Raw genomic sequence first — 13,573 nt, 5'->3', positions numbered from 1 at the left:
TAACTGAAGAGCGGAAAAGTTATTTCAAGATTTTAAGACATTACTGCAGCAGTCTTCAGAAATTCTTGAGTGTGCTAGTTATGGCCCATCAAAATTTGAAAGTGTGCTGGCCTCAGTTTCAATGTTCAAGGAATATTGTGTAAATGGTGCCCTTTTAGAAGTGGAAAACATGAATTTAGTAAGGAGAAATCCTTTTCCCTGTCCAATTATCTATGAAATGTACTTCTCTTTATATTTAGTAAAATGTAAAAATTTTGCTTGAAAGAAATTTCTATGTACAGTCTCGTTCAAGATTCTTCGAACACTGTTGGAGACATCTGGCAGCTCAAGGCCGTTTGTTTACTATAGTACGTAGTATAATATAATATGAAACAACAAAGCCCAACCAGTAAATTAAGCAACGGGGAATTAAGTAACCAATCACTTTTACATTTATTCATAATTTTTACGAGTAAAGTCATCAAACAGATGTACTTAAAGCAATCCCAGTTGCAACACATCAAAGGAATAATACTGTACTCCGCTGCCACTATATTACCATAATGTTTATGATCTACTGAGGCTCTACCATATTCTACATGCCAATGCTGGTTCTGAATAACACATTAGACTGATAATGCATCCACGACTGACAACATGCCGGCTCACCTCGGGAGGAAGGCGGAGACTCCGGAGACAGGACCCCGGATGATGAGCAAGGGCTGAAGGAATGTCGAGGAGAATGGTGCGGAGACACTGTGGAGCAGATCAATATTGTAAAACGGAAGAGGAATGAGGTGTAATTATATCCACACATTAAAGAACCCCCCCCAGGTCTAGGCCGTTTCCCATCCCTATAAATACTGTACATATTTTATGACCTAGTGTTCCCTGCCCCTTTCTTTTCTTAAGGTTAATACAGTATTACTGTATGCACTTGTTATCCTGCTGTCAAAAAATGCAGCTTCCACAAAAACATAATAAAATACAGGTACAACATAAAAATAAAATTCCATAATATATAATTTGTCACAATTTGGTTAAAGTAATTTTTACATACCACATTCCAAACATCAAAGGCTGAATAAGCTGAAATTCCATAACATGAACAACTATTTAAAAATTAAAACAAAGGATGCACTCCACATCCTATACCATATTGTACTGCCCCAGTCCCATTTCTACTGCAGTTTCTTGACATTCAAAAAATGGTCATAAAATAAAATACTGTAATACCATTTCAAATAGAGCATTAAATAGTCAGCCAGTAAAGGAGACAAGCTGATGTGCATAATGTTCTCTCACTATCATCCCTTCCTGTAAATTTGTGTTAAAAAAATAATAGATGTTGTATAAATTATTATATTCATTCTATACAACCACATCAGATTTTTTTTAACTTAAATGTAAATACAGTACTGTACTTGTAACCTGAGTGTTCTGGTCACCACAAACAGGTACTGGTGGTATACAGCTGCACCCGTGATGCTTAAGGTACACACACTAATATTCCTCCCACATTCTATTCAAAAAATATACAAAAATTTTATAAATTAAGTTTTTCAATTCAAACTCACCAGCTACTAAGATATCTACATATAAAACTCTAATGAGTTTCACAGTAGTGGTGGCAAGTTTTGTATGGATGGCACCAATCTCTCTCTCATTATGGGTCCTTAATGGAAGTGGGATAAGTACATTACTGATTCTAACTGTACAAGAGACAAGTATGGATGGACAGTAATGCTTTCATCAAGGCTAGAGACAGTGAGGAGTCTAACACAGCACTGTTGTCATGGTAACCAGTGCTCTGCTGTTGTGAATGTGAGGCCCTGTTGTCATGGTAACTAGATCTCTGCTGTGTTGTGAATGTGAGGCTTTGTTGTCATGGTAACCAGTGCTCTGCTGTGTTCTGAATGTGAGGCCCTGTTGTCATGGTGCCAGAGCTCTGCTATGTTGTGGATGGATTCCTGTCTCAAACTGGTGATTCAGTTTTTTTGGTCACATCAACAACACAGCTCTAATTATCTGTCCATCAATTATTATCCAGTTAATCAGTTTGTTGTCACTATAGTTATTTGCCATTATGGTACTGTACTGTATCTTCCTTGTGGATCTCCCTGTTTCAGTTGTTATTGTTATTTATTTATCTTAATATACAGGAAATGCCACTGACCCATTTATACTTTAGACATCAAAATATGAATTCATTGGAAAAATTCAAATTGTTGCCTTTAGTTATTGACATTTAAATGTGCTGTTTTCAAGCAATTTAATGCACAATCTAACAGGTGTGATAAGTAACACATTACATGGATAGGAAAGTAAAATTTCAGGTAAAATGTATAACAAATAGGTTGTGATACTAATTACTGTACATGAACAACCTTTATTACAAAACTCATGTTTGACAAGATCTGCACTGGATAAATGTATACCGTAGCATAGTTTACTATAAACTCTTCATTTACTACACTGTACCAAGATAACTAATACAAAAAGCACTTACTTGCAATTTGATCTAATTTGTGAATTAAAGATTTCCTGGAGAGTAATAAAGCTGGGTCATCTACATCTTTTCGTAACCAATCAGAATTATGAGGCTTGGCCTTGGGAGATTCAAACAACCTGAAAAGACAAACAAGAATGTCACTTGTGTATTATACCACAGACAGGATCAGTCACCACACAAAATAAGACACAAGACTAAAAGTCTAGGTTACCTTTTGGCTACATAAAACCTACAGATACTCAATAAATACTCAAATTCAGCCATTCTATTTATTCATTACTTCCTGTCTTCTACTCAAACTACTGAAGGAGTCAAGAATGGATCAAGGTAAATTATCAAAATGCATATAAATAATGATAGTTGGTGTAGATTAGGTGGACTCAAGATTTTGGCTACATCATTTTAACCAGCTTTAGGTGATGACATCTAAATTAAACTTTTTTTCACTTTAGGAATAATTTCAGGGTTGGCCAATTCAAACATGTACACTCGCTACAAAAAGTATCTGCAAAAGTTTTTTGCTAGACAATGACATAACACAAAGGATTTTGACAACCCTACCGAGACAACAGGAGTCACAATGTTCACTTTGACACCCATCAGACCCCAACTTGCAGATTCTTTCTGTAGCGAGTGTACATATTCAGACATTACGGGAGATAGGGTTCTCCCACAAGAACTCTTTTGATATGACTTTCATGAACCTATTAATTTCTCAACTGCCACAAGTACAAATGTCTTGTTCTCTATAGTCTAGGCTAGTCTAGTACAGTACAGTACAATACAGTACAGAACAGTAATAAATTATAATCCAGTACATGTACCTTTTGCCTTCACCCCCTCAAGGCTGATGCTGAAGTATGAAGCAATAATGACTGGAATCTGAGCAGAAGATTTACAGTAGTACAGTACAGTACTGCATATCCGGTTGTTTCCATTAAACTAATGTACTGCACGGTATATAAAAAATCTAAATGCTTAGGACCTAGACACTGCCCATTTTCTTAATTTTCTGATTACAAAATATATATGCATTGTACTGTATATACATTTAACCAAACTATCTTGTGAACTGAGTAACTCAACCACCTAGTTTACAGCCTACTAACCCAAAGGATAGGATAAGTTACTGTACTTATGGTAGGAGACTGGGTCTCACCCTTGACAAAGTGGGTTAGGTCTGAGCCACAAACAACTGCTGGCTGAACTGGTAATTGGCAGAGTTTCCCCCTGGGTGATTTTTTAGAGAGGAGGAGAGTTGCAACTTGATGCTCCAACTCCCCAAATCCCCCTACCTTACATGAGTGGATGGAAGCACGGATGGGTATACAGTATATTTTCCTGGTACAGGTGTATTTCTAATTTAAGACAATTTTTCTTGTTGATAAGTTTCATTACAACCATACATATACTGTAGTGTATTAAAATTAGTATACAGTACTGCACTGTAATTGTGTCTATATTGATTTCAAGCCTTTATACAGTTTAATATATTATACATGTACTGTACTGTGAAATCTAACAGGTTCCAGGAAAGCTGGAAAAATTTTGGGGGTAAAAGATCTGAATCCCAGCCTGAATCATTAAACACAATTAAAATCATTCCAAGAACCTAAGTCAAAGGCTGAAATTCAGCCAATTGTGCTGATGTGTAAGAGATATGTGGCACAGCTGTAAAGTTTGCCAAGTTAGAACAACTTAGATTTGTTTAAGCAGTGCTATTCATCCAGAAAGACCGGCTTCATGGAGACGAACGGAATGAGGCTTATTAATGGGGGTCCAATAAGGCCAATAAAAGACAATGAAGGGGTGTGATGCACAAGCCAGTGTAGTAGCAAGACTCATTTAATTTTCAACCTTGAGTGAAGACTTTCACCTCCTAGATCTCTGTGTGAGGGTCAGGGTGTGGCAGGAGACCTGTACAATACTGTACTCAGTCTGATTACTACCAGTTGTCAACATCAAGGGCTAAACCGGAACCCAGACAGCTAGATGGGTGTTACTGTACTGTAGTATATGTGAGTGTTCTTAGATCCACTTGAGCGCATGAAAGTATGTTATTTAAAGATTATGGTCTCTGAAATATATCACGAGGATAGTTTTTAAGGATACTGTACACAGGGAGTATGGCTATAATATATACACAGTACAGTCCTGGTTTGACCCCTTATGATATATATGATGAGTCATTATATATAAGAACAAATCATTGGGCGTTTAAAACAGAGTAAAACATTATGTGTCAGATTGTGGTACTTCACAGAGACTGAAGATAAGATACAGGTGATTGTGAGATTATCACTCACCCAGATTTTTAACATTGTGAGATATGATAAACCAGCCTGAAGTAGAGATTACATGTAACACCTATGTTTATACCTTGTGGGAGAGTCTCTGTAATATTGGTACAGTATCTATGTAGGTTACAAACACATCCGATTTTGTATAGTAATTTTTTGTGCATAAATACAAGCAAGTACAGTTACGTACTGTATTGTACTGTATTTGCTGGACGAAAATATTTCATTAATAAAAAATAAAAAAGATAATACTGTACTACTAGCTTTTTTATTTCTGTTACTACTGTACATGTACAGTATTGTGATTACCAGTAGTTAGGACAATCCCTAAGACTGGGAAGGAACTCTTTTTGAAAGTTGAGAACTTAGTTTAGGTGAGGAAGTGTGTGAGAGTAAGTCTGCTGGCTCACTGTGTGGGCATCAGCTGTTATAACCATGGTCTTCAGCACAAGTGAGTGATAATTCTGAGGTTCTCAGTGGGTGCTGTGACACGTCTTGGTTACTAAGCTCGGCTAGGGTCACTAATACTGTATTGTCCATTTGTATCTGTCTTCTCACTCACATATAAATATCTGATATTCAAACACTAAATATATTTGCTTATATCTGTTTCTTAATCAATTATACAGCACGGATACAAAAAATTTAGTAAACATAGCAACTGTATATTACTGTACTGTACATGTTTTGAATTTCTAATCTGAATTAGGTCATTATAAATAATAATTACCTCAGCAAGACTATATACAGTACAGTACACTACAGTAGCTATACACCTCTGCAATAAACATTTAGAAAGATTATCTGGGTTTTGTAGTCTAGTGAGAGATTTGAATTTTTTTAACAGCATTCCAGTTGTTACTGTAGCATTGCCTGTCATGTTTACAAGATGTTTTCTGGATATTTGTCCATAATATTAGTTAGTACTGTACTGTACGGTATAATAAATGAAAATGATTCTCATGAAGGCTACAAACAACCTCTCAAATTTAATGTCACTATAACCCCTGCTTCAATTTAACAACTGCAATTGAAAAACAAAACATTACATTTATACAAACACTGCACATTCATAGTACCTGTACAGTACTGTAGTATTCAGAAATGGACACCAACATAACCTGGTCTGCACTAAGCCATCAAATATCTTGATTTGTCACTATACAGAAATTTATCCAAAACTCACCAATGTAGACATTTATCATGCGTGTAAAATTATGAAGCACCAATTTAAAAAAATTGCAGTTACAAATTGCAAAAATCATGAAACAAATTCCAATTTATGAATCAATATTTAAGTTACAAATTTTACTGTGATGCAATGTACAGTTGTACATGAGAGAAAAACTAACAGTATTTGTTATGTAACCTCCAGCATTTCACTAAACACAAAATAGTCAACACTATACAAAGGTAATTAAACTAAAATTGATAATTGTTAATTATTATAACATGGTTCATTTACGACTGAAAGTTTATAACTGTTGTACAATTTTAGGAACCAGCAATAATGAACCTAATTCAGGTTTAAAACTTCTTCCATTTACAATTAAGAAAAGAGAAAAACCCAAATAAACACAGTACAATACTGTATACTGTACTGCACTGCTAATAAGGCTTAGTTTGTGTAAGACATGAAAAAGACAACTTAAATAAGTCACAGTAAAGGAGAGAGTCTAAAGCTGCAGTCACACTACAGTATAGTTTTACTATATGCAATAAATCCACGATACCATTTCTTCCAAAGGCAATAAGTCAACGGTACAATTGGCACACTGGCGAAAGGAACCATCGGCCAAGTGCCCAGCTGGTAGCAAGGTCTTTTCATCACTTTCCTCTTGAAATCGAGGCTTTTATAATTTCAAATTGCAGGGTACTCCATCACTTTTTCAATGAGAGCAATTTGAGACTCACTGCCCCAAGGAATATTAGCAATATCCATCACGGAAATTTTGTGTGCGTTTGTAGAGCCCAAGCGATGTTTGTTTACAAAGGTGACTTAAGTACTCTAGATTCAAATGAAATTCCAGTCGTGATATATTCTTATTATTTTTCATTTACTATAGCATTTTTGCCTGTGTTTTATTATAGAAATACACTTTTATATTTTGTGCACATTTTAACACCAATAATAAAAAATAAAAAGTGTAAATTTAATTTATACTGTACAATAGATTCTCTATTGCAAATTTTAACCCACTGTAACAAGAATTTTCAGACACTCTGTACCGTTCCACTTTCAACAACAAATAGATTGTTGCTGTAGAGACAATTTGAGGAGTTCATTGAAAATCCACGCTACGGTGGATTTATTCTGGGTAGAAACACTAGTTTGACCAAAGCTTAAGGTACATCTACAGCACATGATGATACAGTACATAAAAAGTTAATCACACAGAGGAACTTTTACACAAGTCTGTGCTGTATAAATGTTATTTCTTCTAGGTGCCTTTAAATGTCCGTTATTTACACCTCAGACAAACTTAATGACAACCCGTGAGTAAAGAACAGTACTGTGTACACTCCCACACAAGGACCAACATGGGGAACTGTAATACTTTATTTTTATTTCTTCCATCCTGTTTATGTTATCTTACCTGTACACTCTCCTCTCTTGAATACTTATTTCTGGGGTTACTGGTCACACTCTCATTTCACCCTATACTGTACTCTCCTATCTTCAGTATATATTTTTACTTTGTTTTTTATATTACTTTCTTTCAATACCTAAAGATTCATTATGATCAGTCCCGACACTCTTTGTTTTTACAGTGTCTAAGAATGAGAGTGAGAACTGTAATTGCTTTCCTCATCTCACTCAGAGTTCAAAGTTATCACTGCAGTAAAAGTTGTTTGATCACATGTAAGAGGCTCCTTTGTGGTGCTCTCTGTACTTTAAAGCTTTTCTATTGAATTCCCATGGATAATAAAATTAAATCATGTGCTTTTATGTCCAATTTCATTGTGGCATAGTTCTCATTTCCTGTCCAGATAAAACAATATTCCTGTACTAACAGTTACAGGAAACACTGGAAGAGGATGAACGTTTAGGAGAAATAATGCACAAACACATAAATAAACATGGCGCAGTCTCTTGTGAGGTCAGTATTGTGTGCCGTGTTCCCTCTCATTGTTGTATCCAGGGCAGAACATCACAGCAGATAAGAAAACACATGATTATATTGGGCCAATTACATTTATGAATAATAAAAACTCTTAGGTGGAAAACACAATATTTCTATATATGTAAATCATAACCTTTTGTGGAGAAATTATAAAAAAAAATGGGATTATACCACCGCGTACTGTACTGTGCCAACAAATCCAGAAAACAATAGTCAGTTAACCTCAATTTAATCTCTTTATCGTATTTGACAAAAGGTTATCTGATATTTATTTGGTACACACTCAAAGACAAGGATGGACAGTGCAGGTTATGACTCACATTCTATTGTATCCCACAACAATATGATTGTAATGATTCAAGTACTGTATGTAAATAAGTAAATTCTTGATACTGTATGTGCTTCTCAATATTAAACATGAAAATCAATGACCTGCCCCTAGTAGTACTGCACTGTAGCTATATAGTTTACACCTTTATTTCTTAATTGTTTCCTTTTTATGATACAGTATTTTCTAAAAAAATTAATTTTGTGTGTGGAAAACAAGTACCTAGTGGGCTGTAGTGTAATTACCCACTATAACCTAAGAAAATGAACATTACATAATTATATCTCAAACATTTGAATCCAGCTCTACACTTAAACGATACCCTCCAACAATTCCTTGAATTTCCAAGCAATTTTTCCTATTATGAGATGTCAGGAAAGTAACCTGCAAGCTGTGATACCTGTGATACTCCTAAAGGTATGAGACCCTACAAAGCCATCACTTAAGATGTTAAGGTGGAGGTGATAAGGTGCATTGAGGATAGTAAACAGATGGTGGCTACCAGTAAAGTTTTATGATTATGGTACATCATATGACTGGCTGCTATTAAACAAATTAATTTGGTTTTCTTCAAATTGTTGCCTATGTATACTGTGTGTTCTATTTTTTATGCATGAAAATACTGTATACAGTACTTGTGTTGCCAAGTGTCATTTTATTATTGTATATACAGTAGCGATGTGTTAAAAGTGTTTTCCCTTGAAGAACCTTACTCCAAATTTATTATGGGAATCAATGGATAAATACTGTATGATTTATTTTTTTATTATCTAGTTCATGTAAACCTATCATAAAGTAAAGTACTGTACTGTATTGTATACTTGTACTTTAAACTATCAGTAATTCAATTTAATTGTAGGAAGTTTGGTTCAGCAGCTATAAATTTCTAATGTATTGTACTGGGGGAGATGGGGAGTACAAGTATTTCCTGGGATACAATATATACAGTAAAACCAACTTAGGTAATTCTAAGTTAAGGTTAAGTCAATTTACAGGTTCTTTTTTTAACATTTACAATATGTTATTGCATCCTTGTTCTATTAAATATGAAAAAGATACAGTGTAATTGCCTAAAATAAACATACTGTACTGCATAATATAAATCTTGTTTCCAATAAAGTAGGTATTTGTGCAAAAATGTCTTGAGATATCATTACAGTTATAAGTAAGCATTTGGGCATTTTTTTCTAATTACTGTAGCTATACAATATAATGGAAGTCAATAAAAAATTCTCAATCAATTAACGAATTATCGATTTGTGAATGGTTTTTCAGGAAAAATCTTTTGTAAATCATGGGATACCTGCACTATACTGTATAGCCAAAAATTATATATTGTAATTAGCCATACAAGCCCAATTCATTATGATTACATTAGATATGGTAATATCTTCCCATCTCTAATGTTACACAATCAAATGAGTCTATGACATTCTAGGCACCTAAACTCCTGATATTTGTTATAGCTACTGTGATGTACAGAATCAATTTTACTGTAAAGAAGTGGAAGAATATTAAGATGATTACAGGTAAATACTATATACTGTATAGTACTTTAAAAACAACAACTGCACAGACTTACCAGTAATACTGATTTCTTTTTCCAGGATTTTCACTAAAAACTGAGCACAGAATCCAAATCCAGTTGGGAACAGATAAAAAAAACGACTTTAAATTTACTATGCAAGCAAGCAAGCCCTTACATCCTCTATGCCTTTGGAATTTGGATGAGCAAACAAAAACCAAATTTAATCTGATTTAAGTAAAAAAAAGTTTGAGTACAGTATATAGTATAGTATAGTATAGGATGTCACTAAACTACATTAGAGTATGGGTGGAATGACCCAGTGAGTGATATACTGTACATTACAGACTTACAGTACACTCATATTTGATAATACGGTACAGTACTGTGCAGCATTTAGTGGTTCATTCCAGCTAAACCTGATGTATCTGTAATATATTTTTTTTAAAGTTGTATAAGCAGTGGCCTTAAAAAGAAAATATTATTACCAATTTTCATCCTTTACATAAACATGAATACCTCTAGTGAATGTTATATCATATGATTTACCAGAGATAAAATAAACCAACAATACGGCACCAACCTAAACTAAGATGGAAGTACTGTACTGTATATTATCCTAGGTAAGGTTATGTTCAGTTTGGTTTGGTTAGTTTTAGTAAGTACTGTAGGTAGATTAGGTTAGATAGGTTATTTCAGTTCATGAGGAAAGATTATAGATAAGTGTTCCATCACTTAGCATTTGTCAACAGTTGAAGCAAAAATATGGCATCACTGGTTGGGTGGACACATACAATCTCTATAGCTTATGTAAACAATAAGGGAAAAAAATTTAAAAGTGCAATTCCTCCACTTTTCATTTGGCAGCTGGTTAACCCAGACCACTCCCCTTAATGCTATATACAGTTCTGTACGTTTAAACCAAAATTACTCTTATTTACAAGAAATAGAAATACAATACTGCACAGTTTAAAAAATAGCTAAATATCTGGTGGGTTTGTATTGAAAGTACTGTAGTAATCTATGAAAAATACTGTACGGTATTAATAGTTTTTTGGTATTATTTAAGTTTCAGTCGTCTGGGAATCTCATGAATTAGGTTAGGTTAGATTAGGTTAGATATCCAAACTATGTTTTTCCAATGTTTTTTGTGTGTGTTTTGAATGAATAGGATCTTCATATCTGCTGGAAACCACATAGTTTGGATATCTAAATACAGGGATGTCCGAAACTAATATTTTACCAGTTTCTAATAAATGTATACGAGGAAATATCAGCGTGTATACGTGAGGGCAGAATTTTACAACCTACTGCCCACTGCCCAGACATTCACTCAATAATCATGTGGGATGACAAGCTGCTGGATTACATGAGTTTGTCCTGTATTTCAACTTCTAAAATACTCATAAACAATACAGTATCTTCTCTTGTAAGTTTCTTGTTAATAAGTTCCCTGTGGACTAAGACAGCACAGCTCTCTGAAATCTCATGACTTTTGTTTTATACAGCTTAAATAAATATATGTACCAGCATGTACAGTACTGGTACATATACTTGTGTTCTCCTTGACTTAAATAAGGTAAAGCTAAATATTATTTTAAAAATTCACAAATGAATTCGGCTCTTACCACTGCATTGAACACAAAATACATATAATATGCCACTGGTACTATTTTTCTATTGATCAATATATTTCTTGCAAATTAGCAATTGGATACTCAAGACTACAAATAAATGAATTCACTAAAGACATCCTCCCACCTAATTACCCAAATGAACCCAAATGAACCCAAATGTACCCAAATGTAGCCACAATGAAGTCAAATGATGGTCATACAAGCGTAAATCGAGCTGTGAATCACTTCTCGATTAGTATTTGGTGTCATAGTTACAAAAAATTGGTAAACTTAATTTAATCTGAGTTAGGTTAAGTTAGGTACATGCACTCGATCTATTAACTAGATTAAATTAAGTTTTCCAATTTTTTGTGACTTTGTGACACCAAATACTCGTCGAGAAGTGATTGGCAGTCCGATTTATTCATGTAGGACCATTATTTGACTTCATTGCGGCTACATTTGGGTACATTTGGGTAATTAGTCGGACCCAAGACATCTGCCATACTCTCATCTCCCTTACATGGCATTCAAAAATGGAAAAACCTTAGATTGTGAATTAAAATAAGCTAATAAAGGTGTGGCACATAACAACGGCTACCAAAGGACATAAACTTCACATTTCCCACGTCAATTATCAGGTATATCAAATACGTTTACAAAAATAACAGGAGAGTAGTAGCAGAAGCCCTCGGTAACGAGACATGTTGGGGGAAGCAGGGAGGACCACTCACCATGTCTCTTCATCAGACAGGCTGTTATCTTCTAGACCTATGGGGTCCATGTTCTCCAGGTTACTGTCGTGGTGTCGTTTGGGCGTGCCTGGGGCCGAGGGGTCGTCCTTGCCGCCGCCCACGGGAGAGTCGCCCCCACCACCACCTTCCTTCTTCAACTGCTGCCGCTCTGACCGCAATTCCTCATTCTGCAACTCTAACTGTTTGACTAGCGCTTGTAACTTTTTTACCTCGGCCTCTGTGTCCATCATCTCAAGCCTATTGTCCATAATCAGGCTCATCTTGGTGCCTCACATCTAACTAGAGTAAACACAAATTAAGATTCACATCTGTAGTTTCACTTGGCATTGTAACCCCGAAACTGATTTCACTGTCAGGAAGAAAAACAGACCAGCCTGCCATCTGCTGGCTGCCTCCATCACTACCGCGCTCCGTCTCTTTCCTAGCACGGGGTACTAGTGAGAAACATACGTACTATAAATAATTAAATTCAAATTACTTATTCATCGCTTGAACCAACTCTAGAAAGTTCTCAAATGAACAGGTTTTTAGGTTTAAAGTACTTTCCAAAACCTAAAACACAAATAGTTAAAATGCAAGACACTCATCAATGCACGTCCAGTTTCACACTTTTTTTCCAGTTGATAATTTTTTCGCAGCTTCTAATCTTAATATGGTTACATCACAAGCAAGAGAAAGTTCCCTCAGATGTCTACAATACGCCCGAATAAAACTCAAATTTGAAGGTGGCAGTAAATTTGAGATTCAAAAGCCTTTTCATCAAATAATTACGCACAGAATGTTAGATCAGCTTGACTAAACAGTTCACTAATTTAATGCGACTGTTTTTCTGTTTCCATTTTGATTATCAGGCTAATTTCAATGTAAAATATCTTAAACTTATATATTGTAACAAAAAATCTAAGTTTGATAAGGAAACATTAACGGAAATTTATCAATACTGGGTATCTGCATTGTTTATATAGGTCCTACATGCTAAACTGTATACCAGCATTGTCTATGTACATGCTGAACTATACTACTGCGTCATTTATATACATGCTGAACAGTCATGCATTATCTATACGCCTGTAGCGGATTCCTCCCCTACAAACGCTGTTTGTCGCTGGCTAGCCGACCCCGCGAATTCCCCAATGTATGCCTCGTGGTCTAGGTCAACCAGCGCCGCCTTACATGACGGAGGTCAACTATTAAGCCACGCCTACCTCCGCTATATAAGACCTGACCTCGTGGTGACCTACCTCTCTTTTTCTACCTACAGCCAGTCTTCAAGTAACACCACCTCCTCCTCTCCTGCCTGGCGGCCCTCGCTCCCGCCGGCGAGCATGGCGACCCACAAGCTGGTCCTCCTCTGAGCATCCTCACCAACCAGCTCTCTCTACATCACGCTTGTAACCACGCTGCCACTTCCCAGCACCAAGCTGCACTGTACA

General features: G+C 35.5%; 1 protein-coding gene across 4 annotated transcripts in view; it reads right to left on the bottom strand.

Moving 5' to 3' along the window:
• The window catches only part of LOC121860746 (SLAIN motif-containing protein 2-like), a 51,991-nt gene extending 39,320 nt beyond the window's left edge, over positions 1-12,671 (bottom strand). Inside the window, exons 1-3 of one of the 4 annotated variants that reach the window (XM_042358083.1) lie at positions 12,120-12,671; positions 2,489-2,607; positions 649-735 (exon numbers count right to left, since the gene is read on the bottom strand). In XM_042358083.1, coding sequence (XP_042214017.1) covers positions 649-735; positions 2,489-2,607; positions 12,120-12,400 — 487 coding nt within the window. In that variant the 5' untranslated portion in view covers positions 12,401-12,671. The remainder of the gene's footprint in view (positions 1-648; positions 736-2,488; positions 2,608-12,119) is intronic. The other 3 variants (XM_042358081.1, XM_042358084.1, XM_042358082.1) reach the window with 3 other exon arrangements.
• Between the last annotated feature and the right edge of the window lie 902 nt (positions 12,672-13,573).

The sequence above is a fragment of the Homarus americanus genome, unplaced genomic scaffold, assembly GCF_018991925.1.
Source record: "Homarus americanus isolate GMGI-L3 unplaced genomic scaffold, GMGI_Hamer_2.0 scaffold23617, whole genome shotgun sequence".
Lineage (NCBI taxonomy): Eukaryota > Metazoa > Arthropoda > Malacostraca > Decapoda > Nephropidae > Homarus > Homarus americanus.
This window is presented reverse-complemented; position numbering and strand designations above follow the sequence as displayed.